Genomic DNA, 27,147 nt, shown 5'->3' on the forward strand with positions numbered 1-27,147 from the left:
GCAGATAAGTCAGCAATCCCATGTCAGAGTATATGTCCAAAGCAATGATATGAACATATCTATGAGATAGATAGTCTGATGCTTATGGTTGCAACACATTTTACAAGAGATAGCATAAAGAATCACCAGGGGTCTATCAACAGATGAATGGGTAGAGAAAGTATGGTATCTGTACACCATGAGACAGTATTTAGTTACAGAAATAATTGCAGCAAACAGAAAGAAATTTTTGTCAAGCAAAATAAGCCAGACAGATAAACACTGCTTGTTTATTCTCACATGTGAATGCTAAACAATTTGCAAGAGAATGAAGAATCACCATTAGAAACATGTGAACTTCAAACCAAAATAAATGTAAAAGGTGAAGCTAATCAGTCATTATTTTAGAGAACAAGCTAATTTCTCCATGTCCAGTTTTTGTATTTTAGGAAAAAATATAAAATTCCATTACTTTGTGCAGTTAATCTCTAATAATTCTCTTCCAAAGTCAGAAAATGGCATCGTGTTTCTTTTGATGATATGATTTGTTTATCAGAAAATGTGCTTCAATGTGTACTTTGCAGCTCTGGTGACATGGAGTTTAAAAGCTCCATGTAGAATAAAATTCTTTCACAAACATTAGGGGGCAAAACGACCTTGGAGAAAACAGAGGGTGAATATGTACCTTCCGGAAGACAAAATAGGACTGCATCTCAGAGGAGGCTACATTATTCCCATCCAGCAGCCCGAAGTGACAACTACTGCAAGGTAAAGTGAGCTGGACATTTCCTGCACTAGCTCTTATTTTCATTAAGAACCAAAGGTTAATATTTGCTTTCACCAAGATATTTCACACCCAGCTTATTCTTAGAAATGTCATGTTTATAAAAATAGTTAAAGTATGTGTATGTCATATATATGCAAATATTTAAGTTACATATATACATATATTTATAAATTAAGTTAAATATAACTGAAATACTTGTATATATGGAAATATATGTAACTTAAATATATGTATATAAATATAAATACATATATATGTGTATATACACACACAACATATACGCAATTGTTTTATCTTATAAAGATTTGGTTAAAATCCAAAGATTTTTTCATATTTTCTCCAAAATATGCAAATTAAAGATAATACCTTGTTTCTAATAGGTTGAAACATTAATCTTTCCTATATCATTGAGAGTCATGTGTTCTTTTTAAATTTTTTCCAAACTCACAATTTCCTTCTGCTTTAATTATACTATGAAAATGTGCCAAATAGGAGAACTAAACTGTTGTGTTAGAATGTGAGTTGGAAAGATTAAAATCTGTAAAGAATACTTCTTTGATCACTTAGTCACAGAGATACTACTTTATGGTAATATAGAGCTAAGAAAGTTCTTTTCTGATCACTTTGCTGATCCTGTTATAATTGGCTTTGGTTATAAAATTAGTAAAAATTCCTCTAGATACTTCTAATACTTTGTATCATTTATTTATTATTTTGCACTGAAGATACAGATTTAATAAATTGCAATTTAAGATTCTGGTGGTTGAGTACCCCTTAATTTTTCTTGCTTACATTGGAATGTAGTATTTTGACAATTTTACAGCTGTTAAACTTTTCAAAACTTCATTTCTCATTTTTCTATTTGTTAATTTTGTGTAGTTTCTAATTCTATACATTATATCTGCATTCACCTAAGAATTTGAGAGAATGTTAGTATTGTTTTGAATCTATAGATCAGTGTTATATTAATGCAGAAGTTCAAGACAGACTGGCAAGGGCTCATTTACAGAAAATCTCATTGTCATAACATTTTACCTAACAGCCGGAAGAATCCTCTTGGCCTTATCGTTGCACTGAATGAAAATAACACAGCAAAGGGAGAGTTTTTCTGGGATGATGGAGAAAGTATCAGTAAGTCTGCTTTGATGGGCGGTCATGCCTTTCACACCTCCTGATGAAGTCCCCTCCTGGTCAGGCATCTTCTAGAAGAATAGCACATGTTATTTTAGGCTTGTAGGTTCCTCTGTGAAACTCAACATTGTCATCTTACTTACTTATATCTCATTAAGATAACTATGTTTGAGTATTGATTTCTCATTAGTCTTTATCAAGTGTATCTGAATAGGTTGCATGAATACCTTTCATATTAAGGTGATGTTTCCAGATTGCATTATGTTTTCAAATGTTTTACATGATTCTAGTTCTAAAGCGTAAAAACATGTTACTGTAGATTAAAAGAAACCTAGTGTTTAAAGCTTTAGGTCAATGAAATCAAATTATTTGAAGAGAGAAGGATTCATAATTTATTTACTTTATTCTGTTTATTCAGTGTTGTAAATATTTATAATACTTCACAAATTTGTATTTATTATCTATTTCCTTTAATAGAGGGCTGTGCAGGTGTGCACAGATTGAAAGCTAGCTTCTACTTCAGCTCAATATGTCTCAAAATGCATATAAAAATATCCATATGTCTTAAATCTATATTATCTTCCTATGTCTCTTCCTTCATACCATGAGTTAGTTTGTAGGCTATTTCATAATCTGATAATGTGATATCTCTGGAAAAAATACCTTGCTAGTTTTGGTGTTATGAATTTATGAAAAGTCAAGTATTTAAAAACTACTGCTGTAGGCTGGGCACTGGTCGCCCATGCCTATAATCTTAGCTACTCAGGAGGCTGAGATCTGAGGATAGGCAGAGATCTGAGGATAGCAGTTTAAGGCCAGCTCCGGCAGGAAAGTCCATGAGACTCTTATCTCCAGTTAACCACCAGAAAACTGGAAGTGGTGCTATGGCTCAAGCAGTAGACTTGAGCTGAAGAGTGCAGGTACAGCATCCAAGCTGAGTTCAAGCCCCACAAACAAACCCCAACAAGCCCCAACAAACAAACAAACAAACAACAACAACAAAACTATTGCTGAGATTCAGTAATTCCTTCACTTGTGAAGTGATATTCACACTAAATCAAAATTTATTTGAATCAGTAACATTTATCTGTGGAAATTGATTAGTATGTTAAAAATCAAAATTATTCTATAGAATTCACTGAAAGAGTTTTCTTGATTCAAGATCAATTATGAAGTTGTATTCACAATTATCAGTCAGAACTGTCACATTTCCATCTGTTATCTGGTTATGCCCATCCCTTGATGATTACTGAGTTTTATGTTCCTGATGCCCAGGTGATACTTTTAGATAGGATCTCTGCGTTCCTTCTATCTCCATTTGATTGTCTAATGAAAATCAATGATCCCAGATCATCCTGGAGCTCAGCATTCACTATCATGTAGCCATAGAATGGAAGGGCCTTGCCTTTGAGCATGCTAACACAGTCTGGCCTTTATGAATTCATGGCAACCAGTGCTCTTGAGGCCAAGCACTGCAAAGCTGACTACTCTGTCTTACAGCCTAGAAATTTCTATTGAATCGTCTTTGGTCTGAATTCTCTTATCAGACTCATTATTATTACTACTCTGTTTCATTTTCATTCCTACAAGTTTTCATTTGTGCCACTTTTAATTGCCTAACAAGTCTAGATCTGTAGTTGTTGTAAAACCCTTTTACAATGTACAATCCAACAGTTTTGTAACCCCCATAAAGTTGACTCAAATTATTACACCTGTGCCACGAATCCTCAAATGACAATTGATTTACTTATTTGGCAACCTGAAATTATATAGAACCTACAGGCTTATCATAATTTGTGCTTCTAGAGGATTTGCCTGCAAACACACACACACACACACACACATACACACAAACACACACACACACACACACATACACACACACTCCCCACACCCTTCTCCCTTTCTCATTCTAGCTCAGCACACCAGCCTTCGTACTGTTTCTCATGCACTCAGGAGCCTAGTCAAATTTCTCTGAGTCAAAAGTAAGAAGTTCTTATTACATACAAGCTCAGTCAAAGGAGATGCTAAGAAAATTAAACTATTTATAGCCATCCAATCCAATATTTTTTGAATAATAAATTTGTAAGCAAACATTTGAATAGAAGAATGTTTATTTCACATTCTGATTGCAATTTGTTCTGTTTTATGAAAATGGTAAGCAAACTAATGTGGGAAAATCATATATACATGTAACAATTCTATTTGTTAACAGTTTCCTCAAAAAATTTGGTAGTTTTAATCTTCCATTTGAGGAAGAACATAAAGTTTCTGACATAAATAATACTGAATAGCCTTGTATTTCACAGAAACGCTAGTTGGAGGAGCTTGGTTGAATGAGCAATGGGGCAGGGGATGGATATGGCAAAAATACTCGATGTAGATAAGGGATGAAGGAGAGAGATGTGTCTGGGGAGGAGGCAGACAGGATGTGGAAGAAAGATGCAAGGCCTAACTGCTGAAGATATACCAGATACCTAGACACACATGTTAAACTTTAATATCCTTTACAACCGCTTGTAGTTTAAAATAGCTGAGCAGAAATGAATCATACAAGACTTTAGAGTTTATTTTATGAACAAATTGAGGTTTTTTTAGGTCTTTGTTATGTTTACAAGTTCATTGATTTTCCCCCAAACAATGAAAAAATAATGACACCAAGATAGAAAATAATGACACATGGCATCAGCCAAGTCTTTATTGGGAAGTTTAACTACTGAATATAATTTTTGATAGAGAATAAAAGTATGGTCCAAAACAATAAATGTATCTTTTTTTTACTATCAGTGCTGTTTACATTAACTTCCAGAAATATTTCACCATTCATTGAAACTTTTATGTATTGCTTTTATTTACCAGGGAAATAAAATATCGTTATTGTGTTTATAATTGGGGAGAAATACAATAGGAAAATTCTTTAGGAGATGTCCTTAATAAACATTTTAAGCCCAAAAATGTTAAATGTATAACTGTAATGACCTGCATTTTGATCTGATATTTTCCTTTTCTATTTCAGAAAGCATCGACAATGGCGTCTATATATTGTATGAATTTTCAGTTTCTAATGTAAGCATTCTCTTTTGACATTTAAATAAGTACAAATTTTGTTAATGTCTTAATTTTTAGTTGTAAATTACTTTTGGAAAAAGATTTTAAATTTCCCTACCAATTATAGCAATACAATGGAACTATCTGGTAACTTATAATTGCTAAATTATGAACTATTTATTTTAGAATTTTAATGCAAAGGTGATAGATCCTCTTTTATCATAAAATTGGGCCCTAAAACTCTTGTACTTCTTAAAGTATCTATCACAACTCTTATTAAGCCACACACCCTCGGAAGATAACTGAATATCAGAAAATGTTTTAATATTTTCATCACAGTGATAATTGGTGTGGAATTTGAGAATAAAAAAAATCTATGTACAGATGAATGTTTGAATAAGAAATAGAGAAAGATTTCATAGATGTTGGGTCTCTGTACTCATTTTTTTGTTGAAGCTATGCTATTCATCATCATGGTAAGGCTAGAACAAGGAGACCTTTATGTAACTGAATTAAGATAGTTCTGAAAATAATATTGCATGGTATGTATACAAAATGTGAAAAGTTGCTTGCATGAGGCAGGTGGGGTGAGATTGGATAGGTTTGTGGTTGGGTAATTTAATTTTCTCCTAGCATGCTGTTATGTCAGTTTTGTATCTGAAAACTTGTTTATAATATTATATACTCTGTTTTCTTCTTTCAGAAAAACTTACAAATTACATGCAAACATGCAAACTATGAAGAAGGAACCACTTTAGCATTTGAAACCATAAAAGTCCTTGGGTTGACAGAAACTGTTACTGAAGTTACAGTAGCTGAAAACAACCAGGCAATGTCTGCACATGCTAACTTCACTTACGATGCTTCCAACCAGGTAAAAATAATCTTGGGAAACTTTTTAGCTGTCATGAGCTCTCATTTTGAACACTGCAGAAACACCAGGCTGTAAATTTCCATTTCCTTCATGGTATGTCTTCTCTCTTTCCTCTCTCCCTTTTTCCCTTTCTCCTTTCCTTCCTTCCTTCCTCCCTGCCTCCCTCCCCTCCCTCCCTCCCTCCCTCTCTCCCTCCCTCCCTCCCTCTCTCCCTTCCTTCCTTCCTTCCTTCATCTTCCCTTCTTTCTTTCCTCCTCCTTACTTTCTCATCTCTTGTTCATCCCCTTTTTCCATAATTCCATATTAATTTCTTTCAATTTCTTCCTCATATTACAAATAGTAGATATTAGTAAATTATTATGTTAAATATTTCTTTAACATATTTCTTTTAACAAAATTTATTTTCAATCCCTTCCTGTTCAAGAAGCTTCATTGTCAAATTGGCCAACTTTGTGCCCCTGTATATTCTCTGCAGAAATTAATGTGTGTCTTAGAGTTATTGTCTTGGGTACTGTGCTACATGCTTCAAGTTTCACATCTCATTCATTCTGTACAAAAAGTTCTAGTAATTAGGATTTCTGTCTTCATTTTACAATGGAAGGAAATGCAGATGACACCGAATGCATAGTTCCTCAAAAACTCATGAACCCAAAGTTCAAGAACTTAAAATCATTGGGTGAAAGAATTGGCACCCGATCTCTTAGATGGTATGAATTCCACCCTATTTTTACACTCCCTTACAGCTGGTACCATTTGTAGGCTCTAGCAACTTCATGGTGTGATACTTTGCTCCTTGCTCATCTGTTTGTCCATATTGCTATCAAAAGTGTTTTGGGCTGTTTTTTGAAGAATTTCTAGAGTTGCCACACTGTAGGCAATGTTAAATATTTTAAAATTGTTACAGACAAGTTAAGAAAAAAAAATTTAACTTTTTCAACCTTCAAAGGTTCTCCTAATTACGGATCTCAAGTTTAACCTTGGAAAAAACTTTACAATTCAATGGAATCAAGTTTTCCCAGACTATGAGAGGTTCAATTGCTATCCTGACTCAGATACAGTAGACGAGGAAGAGTGCTTGAAGCGGGGCTGTGTCATAGCAAAGGTAATGAACATCTTTTTTCTGACTCAATATGTTTCCATATAGCACTTCAATGTGAACTTTATCATAATTTGGAATTCTATAATTTGTAATAGAGAGTCATTTGGAATGTTCATTTAGTAGCGGTGATACACAGTCCCACTTTATTTAAAGTGACTTATATTAATCAATATGTTCATATAAATTGTTTTCCAGATAAATTGAATAGTGTCACTTTATTTAATAAAAAAGGACTCTAGGATGGGTGTTGATGTCTCATGCCTCTGTAAATCAAGCTACACTGAGGACTGAGATCCTGAGGAAAGATTGTTCAGTCAACCCAGGCAGATACATCGACAAGACTCCGGAAAGCCAGTCTGGAAATTGACTCAAGTAGTAGAGTGTCAGCTATGATATGAGCAAGGAAGCCAAGAGAAAACATTCAGACATAAGATATTCAGTCTGATTATTTGCTTTCTTGTGTTTCTTTTTTTTTTTTTTTGGTCGGCCGTGGGGCTTGAACTCTGGGCTCGGGTGCTGTCCCTCAGCTCTTCAGCTCAAGGCGAGCGCTCTACCACTTGAGCTACAGCACCACTTCCGGTTTTCTGGTGGTTTATTGGAGATAGGAGTCTCACGGTCTCTCCTGCTCGGGCTGGCTTTGAACCGCGATCCTCAGATCTTAGCCTCCTGAGTAGCTAGGATTACAGGCGTGAGCCACCAGCGCCTGGCTTCTTTTTTTCTTCTTTTTTGATGCTGAAAGTCATCTTTATTGAATATATATAAATCATTGATATTTCTCTCTATAAAATAATTTATAACATCATTGTATTTTACAATACAAAATATAGCTGTGCTTAGACCACGCTGTGGTTCCCACTTAACAACCATGCCATTTCCCATTTAATAACCATGCTGTTTCCCATTTAACAAATATTCATTGAGACCTATTACTTTTTTTATTGTTGTTGTTGTTGTCGGTTCTGAGGTTTGAACTCAGGACCTCCTGGCTACTTGCCTTACCTGAGTGCGGTGCATGCCTCCAGCCTGGCATTTAACTGTTTATTTTTTAGAAGATGGAGTCGAGTGAATGTTCCTGACAGGGCTGATATTGAATCTAAGTTCTCTGGATTTCAGTCTCCTGAGTATCTAGCATTATAGAGGAAGTCCCTCCTAGTCAACTAAAAGACCTAGAGCTTTGTGATTATAACTCCTTTTGAAAAAAAAAATGACAAAATCCACCTGTCCTGTTAGAGCTTATATTCACTTTAGGAAAAGAATCAGTTTGCATTTGATAAATAGTATCAAGGAGGAAGTAGAGGAGAAAAGGGAAGGGAAGACTGGTGGTAAAATTCCAGTGGCACCACTACCACTGTGTCCAGTCTTTCACAAAGCCCTGTCCAGCCCCATTCGCTGCATTCTCATATGCGGCAATGAAGCTGCCATCATGGAAGAGATGCACTCCTGGCATTTTCAATGCCTACAGACCTGAAGGTGCCTGCACCCCAGCCCACATATCACAGCCATGTGACCAACTCCTGCCCACGGGAGTCAACACCTGTGCAACAATAGCATGCCTCTCTTACTGAAAAGACATATATCCCTCAACTCCCCACCCTCTCTCCCATAGCACCAATGTTAGACTCATCCTTTCATTTATTTATTGTCTTTATTATTATTATTATGGGAGACACAGAGATTGAACTTTTCTAAAGACAGTCAATCCCTGGTGCCGTGGCGCTCATTTCATGCATGTGTATGCAATGAAGAGTCACCCTGAGAGGTCAGAACTTTTGTAAACTGAGAAATCAGGCCTTCCGTTCCATATACATTAATCAAGAATCATTTATAAGATGATTTCTTTGTTGATTTGTATGGCCCTCCTTCCCCCCCACAGTATAACCCCTGCTTTCACTGTATTTGATGTTGGTATACTTTGTGGAGGGGAAGGGAAAAAAATTGTTTAAATAGGGATACAGGTGGACCTATTGCAACAATGAGATGTACAAGATGTTATGTCGAAAAATGAACTTTAGGGGCTGGGAAGGTGGCTCAGTGGTAGAGCGCTTGCCTTGCATGCATGAGGCCCTGGGTTCGATTCCTCAGCACCACATAAGCAAAAAAGAAAAAAAGCGGGAAGTGGCGCTGTGGCTCAAGTGGTAGAGTGCTAGCCTTGAGCTGAAGAGCTGAGGGACAGCGCACAGACCCAGAGATCAGGCCCCATGACCGGACCCCCCCCCCCAAAAAAAAAAAGAAAGAAAAATGAACTTTACAACTTTGGTATGTGTGGGGGAGATGGGAAGGGATGGAAAGGGGAAACAAAGGAGGAGGCAGCAATGCTTGATTAGAAATATACTCATTACCTTGCCCATGTAATTGTAAACCCTCTGTATGGTATCTTCACAATAAAAAAAAAATCAGATTTGTTTTTGTTTTACAAGATGAACCCCAAGCTTTATATACTCACCTTCTAATGTCATCAATGTTCTGGGCTCCTCCATATTTTTATAAAACTTTTTACTTTTAAATTTTATCATGGCTATTGGAAGTATGTTTATTTATATTCTCCATGACACAAGGAAAATACAAAGGCAAACACCATCACAATTGATATCTCTTAGTCTAAGATGCCTTTGCTCTCTTACCCAACATCTGCTAAAGAGACTGTGATAGCCATAAAAGAATAATAAAATAAGAAAATAAGAAATAATAGGTTAATAATTAGGAAGATAAGGAGAAAAGATTTTGGTAAATCCACTAGCCTCAGTAGCAAAGTAAACTGTTTTCTTCTCTTAGGTCTTAGCTCTTATTTCTGCTAACATGTTCAGTTGTAATATTTGATCACAGTTCCTAAGTTAATTGCTGAGCAAGGTGCACCTGATTGGCTTCATACTACTCAGAAAAAGAGAGTGAAATTGAAGCATTACAAATGAAAAAAAAAAGAGCCTGAGTACATGCTTTTTCAGTTTTTGTTGTTTTGTGCCAACACTGGGGCTTTAACTCAGGGCCTGTTTTCACTCCAGGCAGACACTCTCTCAGTTGAATTGTAACTCAACTTCTGGCTTCGGCCTGGTTAATTAGGGATAAGAGTCTCACAAACTTTCCTGACTGTACTGGCTTCAAACTATAATATTACTTCTGAACAGCCTTCTGAGTAGCTAAAATATCAGTTGGATCCTACACACCCAGCTCACATGTTGTTTTGAGGGTTATTATAAACCCATTTCTCTCTCTCTTTCTCACACACACACACTCTCTCTCTCTCTGTCTTTCTCAACCATACACACATTATTAAGATCTATAAATAAGAATACGAAAAAAGTATAGGAACAAAATTGTGTGAATAACATAATTTTTACAATGACAACAAAACCCCATTTCTTTTTTTACAACAATCTTTTTAATTTCAAACATCCATTTAAAATTTTTGTCTTTTACATTTCAGCTTTACATATTACTACAAAATCTCTAGCTGTATGAACCATTCAGCTGACTATTCTACTTGACTCTTTGTTTAAAGCTAAAAAAGGGTGACTTGTGAACTTTGTCTTCTACTGTTGTATGTTTAGAATAGTATAAAAATTGAAAGTAATATTTTATAACTTGGTGCCAAATGCATAATAGATGATTTATGTTATAAATAAGGCTCACATTGTGTACTCTCCACTAGCATCCACCATCTGACAGTGAGCATTCATTATACTTTTTAGGCTGGATCTGACCCCAGAGCACCTGAGTGCTACTTTCCCAGACAAGACAACCCTTACTCAGTTTCATCAGTTCAGTATCTTCCAACGGGTATGACAGCCGACCTTCAGCTCAATCCCACAAATGCTAGAATCCAGCTTCCATCCACACCCATCGTTGCCCTTCGAGTGGAGGTGAAATACCACAAAAATGACATGCTGCAGTTTAAGGTAGGTTTGATTAAACTATTCCAATGCCTGACTCACTTCTTGTGATTAAGAAAATATACTTATAGCTCAAAAACTTAAATTCCTTCCCCAACAAACCCTCAAAGAAATAACAACTCAATTAATAAATGGGCTAGAGACTTGAAGAAGTACTGAATAGATAAGATACTTAGAATTAATAGGTAATAATTTTAAAATAAATAAAACACAATGCTTATTATTTTGTATAGTATATGTTATATTATTTCCCATATATAAAAAACTGGTCTTACATCTAATAAAATAAGACATAAAAAAGAACATTTCCTTCCAACATTAAAGATAGTAATTTTACTTTTAAGAATCCCAACAAAAATCTATTAATCTACTAACCAGAAATGATTAAAAAGAACACTCAAATGACTGGTATAAAATAGTTGTTCCAAAATTTATTTTCTCATTTTCTAGGATGCATAAGGAAGTCGAGGTCAAATAGTAGCAAAATTAGTAAAATTAAAGAAAAAGAAAAAGATCAAAATATCAGTATCAGAGAAATGGTTGGACTCTCCATAAGATGAAACTAATAAAAACACATTCATAAATATTAAGTACTAAATGCTAAGTAAAACTAAATGCTATTTTAGATGTTACTTCCTTTTAGATCAGTTGATGCTATTAATGTATTTTCATAAAATGATAGTAAAATATTTGTGATAATTACTAGATTGTCTTAAATTGATTAACAGTTTTCTAGATTAAGTTTATGGTAATGTTTTAAAAGGGAAAGTGCTTAACCTTTGTAAAATTATAGTAATGCCAGTCTAGAATCAGAATTTCCTGACAAATAATGGAGGTAATGTTCTCAAATAACTCATAGATAACTAAGTTATATATATATATATATATATATATGTATATATAACTTTTATATATATATAATACATATTATATATATATATATATAATACATATACATGATTTTAAAACTTTAAGATACAACAAGAAAAATTTGGCAACTAATTATGAAGAGGTATATTATTTAATAATGCATATAAAAGTTATCTGCCTCAAAAATTGACATAACAGAATTTAGTTTGAGCATTCTATGTAAAGTCAACCAAATGTAAGCTGCAAACAAATTTTTCTTGCATATTTGTCTTGAACCAGGCTTGTAATGTTCATTCAAGCCAAATAATCCATTAATAAAAATAATCTCACACAATCCCATTGATTCATTATATTTCCTTTTGTGGGGTTAAGAAGGCAATTTCTACTGAAGGAGAAATTACTGGAGCAAAAAGTAAAAATGTAAAATAAAAATATTCAAATATTTATATTCATAGAAAATGTCTAGTCATAGATAAAGTGTCACAAGTATATAAAATATTTTTCAAGATGTTGCTAGTAGATTGGCCTCACGTAAATGTACAATTACAAAAGTGGATTACAATGGACTGTATATCAAATCACTATTTAAGAAGTACAGTAATGCCAGGTACTATGTGGCTCAGGCCTGAAATCCTAGCTACTCAGGATGCTGAGATCTGAAGACTGCGGTTTGAAGCCAGCCCAGGCATGAAAGTCTATGAGACTCTTACCTTCCATAAATTTCTCAGAAAAAGTCAGAAGTGCCTCTGTGGCTCAAAGTGCTAGAACATTAGCCTTGATCACGAAGAGGCTCACGGACAGTGCCCCCACCTGGGGTTTGAACCAGGACAGGCCAGAAAAAAAAGGCAAATTCAAAGAAAGAGACACTCAGTGTAGTTATCATGGGAAAGATTGCAGTCTTTAACAAGAAATTTTATTCGTTTATAATTTCACATTTGGAGCAGCGTTCTGAGAATTGGGATTGTCAGAATCATGATGTGACTGTGTGAGCTCCACTGAGCATGCTTACATGTGAACGTGGCACCATCCCCTGGCAATGGGGTCCACAACCACATGACTCATGTGGACTTTCTTTGGTGGAAATATTATTTACACACCTGATTGTGATCAGCTGCATTTAAAATGCTTTCAGTTTAATATAAAATATTATTTGGATACCCATTTTGGTGGGACTATTAATTAAGCCAAGAATCATGGAAGTAAGTTTCTGATTGCTATTGAATACCCTAAAAAGTGAATATACTCTGAGCAAGCACTTCAGTGCATAGGAAATGTACTGAAAGAACAAAGAAACCAATAATCCCAAGCAAACATTTACATGTCCCACTTGATTGTACATGTGAGGAAATGTTGAAGGAAGACTGGTAGTCAAAACTGGTATGTCCATAACAGAGAATATTTGACAGTTTTGTATTTGATATTCTGTTCTATTAAATACATACAATGAGTCTTCATGCATCATTACAATGAATCTATACGAAATAGATAAAAATATTCTGCTTGATTCTATTATATAGAATGCTACAGAGTTTTATGGGCCATAGAGGTAGAATTAGGTATTTGAAGTAGAATTATTTAAATGGTGATTTACAATATCTGATGAGATTTGCCCACTGTCAGCAACAAAGAGCAGATCTCACCTCTCTCGCTTCCTATTTCTCTGCAATAGATTTATGATTCCCAAAATAAGAGATACGAAGTTCCAGTACCATTGAACATTCCAGAAACTCCAATGAGTACTCAGGATAACAGACTTTATGATGTGGAAATCAAAGAAAACCCTTTTGGCATCCAAGTTCGACGCAGGAGCACTGGGAGAATCATGTAAGTGATTGGATTATTCCGTAGGAAGGCTATTGCTGTGAGTTCAGGAAGGAAAAGTAAGGTCACTATTATCACAGTATAGGTTTTAAGATGTGTTAAATAATTGCTAGTTTTTCCATTTTAAAATTAAACATTTAGCTCAGGAATGAAATTTGATTTACACTAAGAATCTTATGGCTTATATTAATGGAAATGAGACTCCATTTTCTAGTCAATGAAAAACTAAACCAAGATGCTTAGCCAAGCATCTTATCTTAATCTTTACCAATCTTATCTTAATCTTTACCAATCTTATCTTTAATCTTTACCACTGGTGAGCATTGGTAAAAATTAGTTAGGAGTATGCTATATAAACCTATCATATAAGCATATCACTACAACTGCTACACATAGTTATGGAAAGATTGACTCTGATAAGAATGTGAAAGCCAAGGTGTTCATACATAAATCTATATTTATTTTGATGATACAGAAAATAAATTCATTTGAAGTCATTGACTTTATTTTAGCCATACTAGAATAAAATATACTTTTACTTATTTAAAATGTATCTTACCATGCTTTCAGGGGCGAGAAGACTTTTTTTGGTCAAGGAACTTTTAAAAAAATTTATTTTCTTGTAAAGATGCTGTACAGAGGGGGTACAGTTACATGAGTAAGGTATTGAGTACATTTCTTGTCAAACATTTTTACCCCTTTAACATTATCTGAGCAACATGCAAAATGATCAGTACAGATAGTCAGTGAGAGCCAGCAAGAGGAAACCAGAAAAACACCTTTCATCTGCTAAATGGCCTTGAGACCTTTTGAATTTCTGACATTCTCCAGAGCTGCCTCAGGTCAGATTCATTCAAGTATTATCAGGATGGATAGAAATAATCGGAGTACCAGGTCCATCCTGATGTAATCATTTTATTATGATGAATGCTGTTCAAAAGAATGAAAAACTACTTCCATAGAAAGATCCAAATATAGCTTATGACATTGTTGGGAGTGAGGTACTCTTTACTAGTTTTCAAAAAGTAATTATGCCACAGATTTGTTCATCATAGACAGGCTATCCTTAAATGCACATGATGCTAGCCAATGACTCAATTAACAAAATATTTTTGTAGTGTATTATTTCTTAAATAACATCTTTCAGAAATGAAGGAAATGAGGGAAAAGACTGAGAGTGTAAATATAGGAAAAACTGAATTAAAATTAAGCTTATAGTTCCTATCAATACTTATTTCCTTTAGTTCCATATGTAGAAATTTTTTTAGCTTGATTTTCTCAAGGTAATGTGGAAATGAATTTTCAAGGCATACAATGCGGAGTCACAGTTAATGATTCATTAATTTAGTTTTGAGACTAACATCTTATCTTTAATCAATTATTATTATGTACATAGTAAGGAGTTTACAAATTGTACAATAAGGGTTTAATTGTGAAACATATCTATGATATAATTTAATCAATCTTTCCTCTTCTATTGAGTGCTTTTATTTTTCTCTTCCTTTGCCTTCCCTTTCCCACCTCCCCATTTTCACAACCTTGCTTTGCTTTGTTTGTTTTGTATTGTTTTGGTTCCTTTCCCATATGTATTGGTAATGAGAAAAAGTGGGTGATACTTGTCTCTTGGGGAGCTGATTATGTCATTTAACATGACTATTAGACATATATCTTTATTCATGTTGTGTTTGACATCTGATCTAGAAAATACATTTTACATTCTTTGACTCAGCCAGAGGTCTATGTATATATTGATATACATATATATGTACATATGTACATTTGCATATAAATATCCATATATATGTATGTATGTATCCAGATATGCAGATTATATGCATGTATATATACTTAGATGTATATATAACATACATTTAATAATGGTCAATATCTTAGTACTTGGGTATATTTAAATATACAGGGAAAAAATATTTGCTTTCAGATTGCCAAAGGCAAAATAGCTTGTATGGTTTAAATATGCAACTATTGTGCAATGCATTTTGGCTGCAGTACAGCTGTCTTCTTGTGTTTTCAGTTGGGATTCTTGCCTGCCCGGGTTTGCCTTCAATGACCAGTTCATTCAGATCTCTACGCGTTTGCCATCAGAGTACATCTATGGTTTTGGGGAAGTGGAGCACCAGGCATTTAGGCATGACCTGCAATGGCATACCTGGGGCATGTTCACAAGGGACCAGCCCCCTGGGGTGAGTAGGCTGAGACCAGCCCCCTGGGGTGAGTAGGCAGCCAGGGTAACCAGTAAACCAACAGGGCTGCGGTTTGGTCCAGGCCACAGAAGCGCAAGCTCCAGAGTGTAGCGCTGAAGAAGAAATACAAAGCAGCCTAGAGATGGTGGCAACAGGCTTTCTTCAACCGGGAGAGAGCAAGGGAAGGGGTTTCATGGCCCACACATGATTTCTAAAACCAAGTGCAAACATTATTGTAAAAAAATTAGAAAAATATCTTTATTTTCTGAAAACTGACTAAAGATATTATTAAAAATTACCTGACTTATAGAAATGTATCCACTTAGTAGTACTACTTAATACTACAAGTTATAGAAATACAGATTAAAAGTAGAGGGAAAAATGTCTACTGGCCTAATGATCAAGAGACAAGTTAATAAATTAATTTTTCAACCTTTTCAGTCACATAGAATTCTTATTCTATATGGATACAGGTTTCTTGAAAATCAGCTCTCTAGGGTTCTTGTTTTACTTATTAATTTATTAATTTGTACATCGTATATATTGATTTGATACTTAGTCTATTGTTTTATTTTTTATGTTTTTATCATAAAAATGATGTACAGAGGGGTTACAGTTAGATGAGTAAGGTAATGACTACATTTTCTATCAAGCATTGTTACGCCCTCCTTTCTTTTTCCCCTACCACCTCTTCCCTCCCCACATCCCCAACTCTTCCCTCTCCCTCTGCCCCACCCCCCACAAGTTGTAAAGTTTGTTTTCAACATAGTGTTTTGGACATCTCATTGTTACAATGGGTCAACCTGTGTCTTTATTTCATTGTAATCCACTGTTTCAATTGTACATTTACCTGAGGCTACACTGCTAGCTACATCTTAAAAATTATTTTATATTCTTATGATACACTTCCTAAAGTTCTGTCTTGTTAATAGAACACATTTCATGAATAACTCATGTTTTATAAAATATATACTCCTAATTACAATGGCTCCAAGCATGTCATGAAAGAAAAAGCTTTTTTTTTTTTATAAAATACTAACTCACTTTTATTTTGTCCAAATGTCTACTTTAAAGATGCACTCAGTAATACAATGCAAGCGTTTTTACCTCTGTTGCTGTTTTTTCATTGTAAAGGTTATATACAAAGGGGTTACAATTACATAAGTCAGGTAATGAATACATTTCTTGTCAAACCGTGTTACTTTCTCCATTGTTTTCTCCTGCTTCCCCTCCTTCCTCCTCTTCCCCTCCCCTCCCAAGTTGTAAAGTTCATTTCCAACATGTAACCATTTATTTTTTTAAATTGGGAGGTGCATATTTAATTTTGATCCCAGGAGATCAAACAACTTTTCACTTTTGTGGTAATTGTCCAAATGCAAATGTGGTTTTTCCAAGCACATAAACCCCAAAGAACATTTTACCAAAATTATCTGTATAAGAACTCTTCGTCATTTCTATAAGTAGTAATAGATGATTAGAACCTAGATTCTCAATATGGACAGTTACAGTCACATGATAACAAATGACTGAAGTCAAAGTGTGAGGAAGGAATACAATGCTTTATGAATGAGAGTATTATATTTTTATAAACTATGCTCTTTGGCTTTCACCATTTCTAGGGTAATGGGTCAGCACAAGGAATTGCAGTCAGACATATAGCCTGTGGAAGAAATCCAAATGCAGTTAACATCATTGACATTCTATGTCAGTTCCTATGCCAGATATGTGGACATTACTGATTTGACACTCATTTACATGTTTGAAAAGCAATGATATTTCCAACAACAGATAAGTTATTTTCCTAGGGAAATGAATCTAGTTTATTGGGAGCACAGCTTGTTCTAACCAGAAGCATTTAAGTACTAAGGCTTGGATTACTGAGCATTCATTATGCCTAATCTTTTGTTTCAGTATAAACTTAATTCCTATGGATTTCAGCCATATTACATGGCCCTGGAAGAAGAAGGGAATGCTCATGGTGTTCTCTTATTGAACAGCAATGGAATGGGTAAGATGATTCTTGAATTTCTCACCAGGAGTACAAAGGTGACTCAAAACAAATCAATAACCATATGCACAGATAAAAATGGAATTTTATGTTCGATTATTTCCAGATGTTACATTCCAGCCAACTCCTGCTTTGACTTACCGTATCATTGGAGGTATCTTGGATTTTTACATGTTTTTGGGTCCAACTCCAGAGGTTGCAACAAAGCAGTATCATGAAGTACGATTGGGTATTTAAAATTTGGTTTCTTCCCTTTTGAAGATGCACCTCTTACTCAATATGTAACTACTTTTTCCTGTTGGTGTTCTTAAAGGTCATTGGCCACCCAGTAATGCCTCCTTACTGGGCTATGGGGTTCCAGTTGTGCCGTTATGGATACAGAAACACTTCAGAAATTCAGCAGCTGTATGATGACATGGTGGCCGCCAAGATTCCCTATGTATGTACCTCCTTTGAAGACCACACTAAATATGCAATCAATATCAGAAAGAAACAGATGTCTAGATTGTGGTAGCAATGTCAGAATTGGGAATGAAATTTTATGTAACTACATTTATCAGATTAATAAGGGAGAGGGGGAAATACATTATTTTTTTTTTCCTTCTTTCCCTTCATTTCTGTGATCTTGTGGTATCCTAACTCTGTCACAATACATTTTTGTTCCTGTCGTAAGCCATGGGGGGGCCTAGGTAGTCAGATACATTCTTTTTTTTAATTTTTTTGGGGGGTCTGGTCGTGGGGCCTGAACTCTGGACCTGGGGGCTGGCTGTCCCTCAGTTCTTCAGCTCAAGGCTAGCACTCTACCACTTGAGTCACACCGCCACTTCCGGCTTTTTTCTTTTTGCTTATGTGGTGCTGAGGAATCGAACCCAGGGCCTCATGCATGCAAGGCAAGTGCTCTACCACTGAGCCACCTTCCCAGCCCTGTCAGATACATTCTCTATGTTCTCTTGTGTTCTGTAGAAGCCACAGGATGCTACATGATTAATTAACAGGAGAAATTAGGAGTCGGATGTTACATGGCTGTGGTGTAGCTCATAGTTACAATCCAGTGAGGATGGTAAAAAATATCCTCTTTGCTCAATATTTGGGAAATTAAATATTCCAAAATATCGTAACTAATCAGTCTGTATTTTTATTTTACTCTTTTAAGCAAATTTAATGAATTGCAAAGATTTTTCTAGTAGTACTTAATACTGAAGTAGAGAAGGTTTGGTAGAAATGATTCTAAGAAAGATCAACTCATTATAGATTTTAGTACTTACATAGAATCTGGAACTGCTGGAAAGTTAATCTTATTGTCTGGACTCATATAGAAATAAGCAAATGGAAATGCATTATACAAAGGAGGTTTTATAATACTGTTCAACTCTATATCTCATAATTTTTTAGCTACTAGAAAAAAGCAAGCTGAAGTTGATTACCTGCAAATAATAAATTATTTAACTAGTAATAAATTGGAGTAAATTCATGATTCTCTGGTAAAGTTGTTTGCGTAGATATATTTCAGAGCATTATTATTAATTATTGTGATTATTATTTTTGTCATTCATGTGGATTGAATTTAGATCCTGGGCACTGTTCCTGAGCACTTTTTGTGCAAAACTAGCACTCTGCCACTTTGAGCCACAGTGTCACTTCCAATTTTTTGGTAATTAAATGAAGAAAAATGTCACACAGACTTTCCTGACCAGGCTAGCTTTGAACCGTTATCCTCAGATCTCTAACACCTGAGTAGCTAGGATTACAGGCATGAACCACTAGTGCCCAGCTCAAACTATTCAAATGTCAAAATACATTTCTTATTTACCAAAAATATTCTTCCAAATATGTCTTTGATAGGTTAAACAGGACTTATAATAATTGATGGATATGCTAATATACCTTTTCCTTTCTGCCATTACTCGAATTATTTGAAATTATCTTTGTTGCCTTTGAATGTCCTCGTAATAGAGCAATAACTTGCCTGTTCATAGACTGTAGGAAGTTCCTGTATTAATTTATTATAATTTGTAATTCTTTGGAAATTACATATCAAAATATACTAAGTTAGGACACTTACTTCCAAATGAAAATGGCTAAGTCAACTCTGGCAAAATAAGATACCTATATGTTATTCTCTTATTTGTAGAATAATTTATAACTAAATGCTACTTCTCTTTTTTTTCCCTTTAAATTAGAGAGAATCTATAGCTTTGTCAGACCTTGAACTCACTATAGGATGGAAGTTGCTTTCAAACTAGTAACCCTCCTGCCTCAGCCCCCCGAGAGCTGGGATTACAGTGTGCCAACAGGCTCAGCTCACTTTTATTACTTGAACCCTCAATTATATATTAATTCTCTTTAGGATAACGTGAGAAGGAGCTGGTGTTTTCATATTGCTGTGATTTTTACACATACAGTAGAATACTGCCCCACTGACTCTTATGTGTATGTGCTTCTTACTAAATTGCTCCTATTCTTTGGTTTTCAGGATGTCCAATATACAGACATTAATTACATGGAAAGACAACTAGACTTCACAATTGGTGAAAGATTCCATGACCTTCCTCAGCTTGTTGACAGAATAAGAAATGAGGGGATGAGATACATTATTATTCTGGTCAGTGTTTTTATTTTTTTCTCTTACAATGTTTTTTTCTAATGTCATTATTGTAAAGGTAATGAATGGGGGTTACATTTCCACAAGTAATGTAATGAGTACATTTTATTTTATTTTATTTTTGTACGTTTTTTTATTGTAAAAATGCTGTACAGAGTGGTTACAGTTACATGAGCAAGATAGTGAGTACATTTCCTATAGACAGTTGTTGCCTAAAGTGTTACCCACCCCTCACTTTCTCCCACGTATCCCTCCCTACTTTCTTCTCCCCCACCTTCAAGTTGTATAGTTCATTTCCAACATAGGGTCAAGTGAGTGCCATTGTTGCATTAGTTCATCCTTTGTCCTGATCTTTCTGTGATTCCCACTCCCTTCTATGGAGCAAATAATCTTGTATACATGACAAAGGTTACAGAAAATTAAAACAGAAAAAAAGTAGAAATCACTGCATACAGGACATACTAAGAAACACTTGTTTCCAATTCTTGGAGTTCCTTTTGATTTGCTTCGTTATATATGGTCTTATGCACCTAGCTATTGGACTATTGTGCCCCTGTTAAGAATATCATATATATATATATTCTAGTTATTACAAATGAGGGCCATGTAACCTACCTTTCTTTGGCTTGCTTGGCTTAATATAATTTTTCCAGGTCTTTCCATTTCCTTACGAACAGGGCAATGCCATTCTTTCTGATGGAAGCCTAGAACTCCATTGTGTATATATACCACATTTTCTTGATCCATTCATCTACTGAGGGGCATCTGGGTTGTTTTCATATCTTATAATGGTTTGTTCTCCTAATTGTCTGTAAATGATGATGGCACATAAAGATATTTCAGATAGGAACTATAAAACTTTGAACTCTACTCTCAGTTCTAAAAATTTCCTTCATTAACATTACCTTTTATTTAACAATCCTTCCACTGTACGCCTTTTACTTAGTTATATCCTTATGTTGGTAAACCATAAGTTGGAAATTAAAGACAGATAGTTTCTGGTTACCATCCAAGCTATAAATTGACATAAACTTATAGAAGTTTCAACAGAGATGGTAGGTTTTTTGTTTCTATATAATTCTGAAATAATTCACTAGGACTGATTTTTATGTTTTCACATTTATAGTTTGCCTTTAGGTTAATATTCACTTTCATATGGTGAACAAATTAAGCAAAAAAAATATCACCAGAGAAATGAAATTAAGACAAGAAAGCATGGAGGAACTTGCTGAACATAGTAACTAATGCATTTTTAAAAGCTGCTAGAATAACCATCTAAGGAAATTAGAGCATAATTTTGATATACGAATAATGTTCATATAAGAGCCATACCTTAGGGTAATGGAAAACTCAAATATTTCATCATAGCTGTCCATGTGGCTACATTTTTATTCCCCATACATCTTGCTTATGTTTTATTTTAATTTTAGGATCCAGCAATTTCAGGAAATGAAACAAAGCCTTATCCTGCATTTTCAAGAGGAATCACAAAAGATGTCTTCGTCAAATGGCCAGACACCAGTGAGATTTGTTGGGCAAAGGTACAAAATCCATGTTTTAAAGAGAGTAATGTTAAAATGGTTACTTCACATCACATTTGGATTTAACTAAAATATTAAAAGTTTATTTGGAGAAAAAAACAAAATGATAATATTTTATGACTACAAAGGCAATATATACTCTTTGAGTTTAAGTCAAGTGATTAATCCAAATCCTGACATTAACTGTGTTAGCAACTCAGGAGTCTTTGCTTCAGGTCATTTAAGTATTTTTAATCCTCTACAAAACATTTCAGTAATTGAAAACAGCAATAGTTGTTAAGCGCTATAATTATATTACTAACTTCTAAGGAGTACAACTGATGGAATTTTATTAACTTTATTTTTTATTAAATAAGCATATATATATTATTGTAATGATATCATATAGAGAGATTACAGTTAGATGAATAGGGTAATGAGTACATGTCCTATCAAGCATTTTTACCCCTCCTTTGTTTTTCCCCTACCATCCCTTTCTGCCCCACCTCCCCAGCTCTTCCCTCCCCCCAGTAAATTGTAAAGTTCATATTCAATATGTATTGTTACATCTCATAGTCACAGTATGCAGTAAAAACAATGAAATACTAAAATTCACAAAACTCCATGATGAGGGGCAAAATTAAATATGGTGGTAGTTTCCATATCTTCTATCTAAATTAAGACAATAATGGTATAATTGGTGAAATTTAAACGTACCCCATACATTAGTTAGTTACATTGCTTGATTTGATCATTAGACTATGATAACAGAATACTCTAGCATTAGGAGTAGATGAGTGAAAAAAGCTAAAAACCTTTAGATACTACTTTTGTAGCAGCTTTTACATGACTTTACAAAATAAATCATAAAATAAAATCTTATGAAAAGTTAGAAAATGATAATATTTAAAATCATGCAATAACAAGGTATGCCATATTGTCTAAAAGGAAGATATTTTCCATGCTTATTTCTGCTCATTCCATATTTCTACAGATTTTCTCCAATTTCCACCCTCCCTTCCTTACTTGAGAGCACTATTGCCCATCAGTCTTTAATCCCTCTCAAAGGATTAAGCTTACTCTAGGGGACAATTTACATTTTCAAATGGTGCCTCCAGCTCCTTCAATTTAGATTCTAATTCTTGGAGCTGGCAGCATGACTGAAATTGGTGTCTGTTTTGTGTATTTCTCCTGTATAGAGTATAGGAAGACCACTTAGACAATGAGTTGGAGTAGTTGGAGCAAAGATTTAACACTAACTGTGCAAATTAATGGATGTTTTGTCTCAGCAAACCATTCCCAAATAAAATCTTCTGTCTTTTCAACTAAAAAAATTATATTTATAATATTAATATATACAATATAATAGATAATATATTATATAATGTATCTGTAGTATAATATATGTATAATATAAATAATACAATAGATGATACAATTATATATCATATATATTATATGTGTATATATAAAGTATCACAAAAATTGTCATTTTTTAATATTTACCTTGGTAAAAATTAGACAGATATAGCAAACACAAGTATTCTGCAGGGGTGCCCATACAGAAAATACTAAACAATAATTGAAGGATTGCTGGTCCAAGGGTCTTGAGATAAGAATAGAATATGCTTTGGTAATATATTACTCTTCAGTGGAATTCAACCAGTTCATATTGATTTTATCCTTTCTTTGGTTATAGGTTTGGCCAGATTTACCGAATATAACAATAGATGAGACTTTAACTGAGGATGAAGCCGTTAATGTAAGTTTTTTCTTTTTCCTTTTTCTTTTTTGGGCCAGTCCTGGAACTTGAACTCAGGGCCTGGGAACTGTCCTTGAGCCTGTCTATGATAGGCTAATGTTCTACCACTTGAGCCACAGCACCACTTCCAACTTTTTCTGTTTATGTGTTACTGAGGAATCGAACCCAGGGCTTCATGCATGCTAGGCAAGCACTCTACCACTAAGCCACAATCCCAGCCCCAGTTTTTTCTGATTAATTCTATAACTAAAAACATTCCAGATTTGGATTTAATAATAATTTTTGAGCAACAGTTCAATTTGAATGCTCTTTTCTAAACAAGAAGTGGCTTCTATATTAAATCATGTTTAGTACACATTTAACTTTCACTAAAAACAAAAGTGTATCAGTCATTTGATTTAACTGTTATATTTTACTTCATTCAAACAGCCATCACTTTTTTGAAAAAAAAAACAACTATTATCTGTGGTTAGGACAATTAATTTGAGACTAGCAGTTAAATTTAGTTTACATAATAAGTGCATATATTGTAAGGACAATGTTATATTGCCAATTTCCAGAAATTATTTCTCTTATATAATTGAGATTTTATGCCTGTTCTATACCAGTTTCCTACTTTTGTCAATTGCTTCATTGCTGGGTGCCAGTGGCTCACTAATCCTAGCTACTCAGGAGGCTGAGATCTGAGGATCACAGTTCAAAGCCAGCCCAGGCAGGAAAGTCCGAGTGACTTTTATCTCCAATTAACCACCAGAAAACCTGAAATGGCACTGTGGCTTAAGTGGTAAAGTGCTAGCCTTGAGCTGAAGAGCTGAGGGACAGTGTCCAGGTCCAGATTTCGAGCCCCACGACTGACCAAAATCAACAACAAAAAGCAAACCAATTGCTATCTTTGGCCAAATAGAATTGTATTCTCTGCTTTTTTGAAATTGGCACTTATTTTATCTAAGAAGAATCATACAACAAATATCCTTCTCTGACTGGCTTATTTGACACAATATAATATCTACAAGATTCCTTCCTAAAATTGAAACAAATGGAAAACTTATTTCATATATTAATAATAACAGAAAACAAGGATGACAAACCAGAGAAAATAGATTTTTAAACTGTCATCCCTGTAGAAATGTTAACTGTATAATAATAATAGATTTACTTACTAGAGAGCTAGGGCAATTATAAACATATGCAGAATTAATCATATCAATAATATTATTTTCATAATATAGTTACATTATTGATAATAGTATGTTTATTATAATTGATAATATTATCAATATAAATTTTTACTTTAAAGAACATAAAGCATCTGCCTACAGTACTGAAGTTAGAAATAGATCGCCATCCCTGAATATTTAAAATATTCTATTCTTTATTTTCAGTAAAGGTTAGAAAAACTAGAGACAATTTAATAAGGTGCAGATTTGAGCAACACATCAATTAAATAGCCTAAATTTGTTGTAAATTCCATCTAACAGCAAGATACAATTTTTTCATTAAAAACTCATCATTCTCCAGCTTAGATTGTATGTTAGTGAATACTGATATTATATGTTGAGAATATTGATCTTATGTCAGGTACTTTGTTATCAATTTTTTTCTTAGCAAAATAATCTAAGGATAAAAAGCATAATGAACATGAAGAAACAAACTTTTGAATAATTAATGGATAAAAGACTAGTTCAAAATGAATTGCAAAGTATCTTGTAATAAGTAATAATTAGAAGCAAGATATTAAAAATATGGGATATGACAAAAGCCATGTAAATTGAGTCTATAATAACAAAGGGAGTAAATTACACAAGAAACAAGAGAACAGTTTAAATGAAACCCAGAGTTACCATAAGGGAGAAAAGGAATATGAGATCAGAATAAAGAAATACATAATTAATTTTTTTAAGAAACAGCCTTTGAAAGTATTTAATTTGAATGATTATAAACATTAAATCATTGAGGTTGACGTTTATTGTAAAAAAAACAAGGGAGCTTAAATTTTCCTAAAGTATTTCTAATGCAGAGTCAAAAGACAAAACATATTGAAGTATCAAGTTGAGGGAAAACAATCTATTTTATATCTTCTTGAGTGTTTATTCTTGGATGGCAGTGGTAACAATGTAGAAGACATGATTTCTTATTGTAGGAGAAAGGAAATATACTCATTACCTGATTTATAATTATAAATCTCTCTGTTCATCACCTCTCTAATAACAATAAAGTAAATTAGTTTAAAAACATCCCTTAGGTTTCTGTTCCACAACAGGTAAAGAATATTGGATTATATGTACTTGGATTTTTTTTCTTGGGTAATCAATCATTTACAATTAAAGGATAAGAACATTCATTTAAAGAAATACAATAAATAGCTGGGCACTCATGGCTTACACCTGTAATCCTAGCTACTCAGGAGGCTGAGATCATGGCTCAAAGCCAGTCTTACCAGAAAAGTTCTTGTGAGACTCTGATCTCTTATCAGAAAAAAATTAAATTTAAGAAATAAGATCTGGTGGTGTGTTTCTTGTGATTTATCATAATGATCCTCAGGAGATCTTAACTTAGAAAATATTCACTGACTATAATTCCAGTAAACTTTTATCCTGTGGAGAAAACAACCATGGAGAGGCATGATAAATTGCAGCCTATTCATACCATCTTCATCACCTATGGGTTGCATTTTCTCTATTCATATTTTCCTTTCATATCCTTTTCTGCAAGTTTCACAGGCAGGAAGTGCATTCAAAGTGTTCCAAGAAAACATTCGATATGTAGCTAGTTTTTTTTTTTAATTTCATAACTTCTCTTTAGTTTTAATTGACAACTTCAGGACAATCTTGTTAACACCATGACATAGAACTTGGCACTTTTATGTGAAGATTGGCAAGTAGGCATTTCGTTTGGTAGGAAATGGAATCAGATCTCTCTTTCCTGATAGTTGGTGGAGAGTTTTATGTGAGAAAGAGAAAAAGATAATGATAGTAGAGGACATGAATTGGTTCAAAGTTCATGTGTGTGTGTGTATGTGTGTGTGTGTGTACAAGTGTAACTATAGAACCCTCAAGTATCACAAATGATTGCCAACTCACAAAATAATAATTATGCTAATAAAGAAGTTAATTGTGGATGGTGGGAGACCCTGTTGGCTGTGAGAGTTCACAAAGTCAGGTAAATGCAATGTTTTCTTATTTTTTACTTAGAGTTAAATTTGAATTGCTTCATTCTATTTTATTTTGCTCCATAATGATTGCTTGCAGCAGTTCCCCTCCTCCCAGCACCACTGGGAAGGTTGGAGGAAATTCATAAACACTTATATAACTAAATTGTTATCTGCTCACCACCCTGGTCAATTGCACATGACTTGTGAGTCACATAAAGTCTGAACTGGACACATAGGTTCTCGGTGCTGCTTTTCTACATGTGAGTCTGAATTCTAATTTTGGCAGGCCTCCAGAGCTCATGTAGCGTTCCCAGATTTCTTCAGGAATTCCACTGCAGAGTGGTGGACCAGGGAAATCATGGATTTCTACAATGACCAAATGAAGTTTGATGGCTTGTGGATTGTAA

The 27,147-nt window shown here is 34.2% G+C and overlaps 1 protein-coding gene across 2 annotated transcripts in view; it reads left to right on the top strand.

Annotated features, from left to right (window-relative positions):
- Positions 1–27,147, top strand: part of Si (sucrase-isomaltase) — a 91,182-nt gene that overhangs the window by 36,356 nt on the left and 27,679 nt on the right. For both annotated transcript variants that reach the window (XM_042678869.1, XM_042678868.1), the window contains exons 20-34: positions 623–747; positions 1,809–1,897; positions 4,914–4,963; positions 5,649–5,819; positions 6,766–6,921; positions 10,605–10,811; positions 13,345–13,499; positions 15,529–15,697; positions 17,609–17,705; positions 17,812–17,924; positions 18,019–18,144; positions 20,179–20,307; positions 21,738–21,848; positions 23,527–23,589; positions 27,027–27,143. In XM_042678869.1, coding sequence (XP_042534803.1) covers positions 623–747; positions 1,809–1,897; positions 4,914–4,963; positions 5,649–5,819; positions 6,766–6,921; positions 10,605–10,811; positions 13,345–13,499; positions 15,529–15,697; positions 17,609–17,705; positions 17,812–17,924; positions 18,019–18,144; positions 20,179–20,307; positions 21,738–21,848; positions 23,527–23,589; positions 27,027–27,143 — 1,878 coding nt within the window. The remainder of the gene's footprint in view (positions 1–622; positions 748–1,808; positions 1,898–4,913; positions 4,964–5,648; positions 5,820–6,765; positions 6,922–10,604; positions 10,812–13,344; positions 13,500–15,528; positions 15,698–17,608; positions 17,706–17,811; positions 17,925–18,018; positions 18,145–20,178; positions 20,308–21,737; positions 21,849–23,526; positions 23,590–27,026; positions 27,144–27,147) is intronic.

This window comes from Dipodomys spectabilis, unplaced genomic scaffold (assembly GCF_019054845.1).
Source record: "Dipodomys spectabilis isolate Male_0828 unplaced genomic scaffold, ASM1905484v1 ptg000050l, whole genome shotgun sequence".
NCBI classification, from domain to species: Eukaryota; Metazoa; Chordata; class Mammalia; order Rodentia; family Heteromyidae; genus Dipodomys; species Dipodomys spectabilis.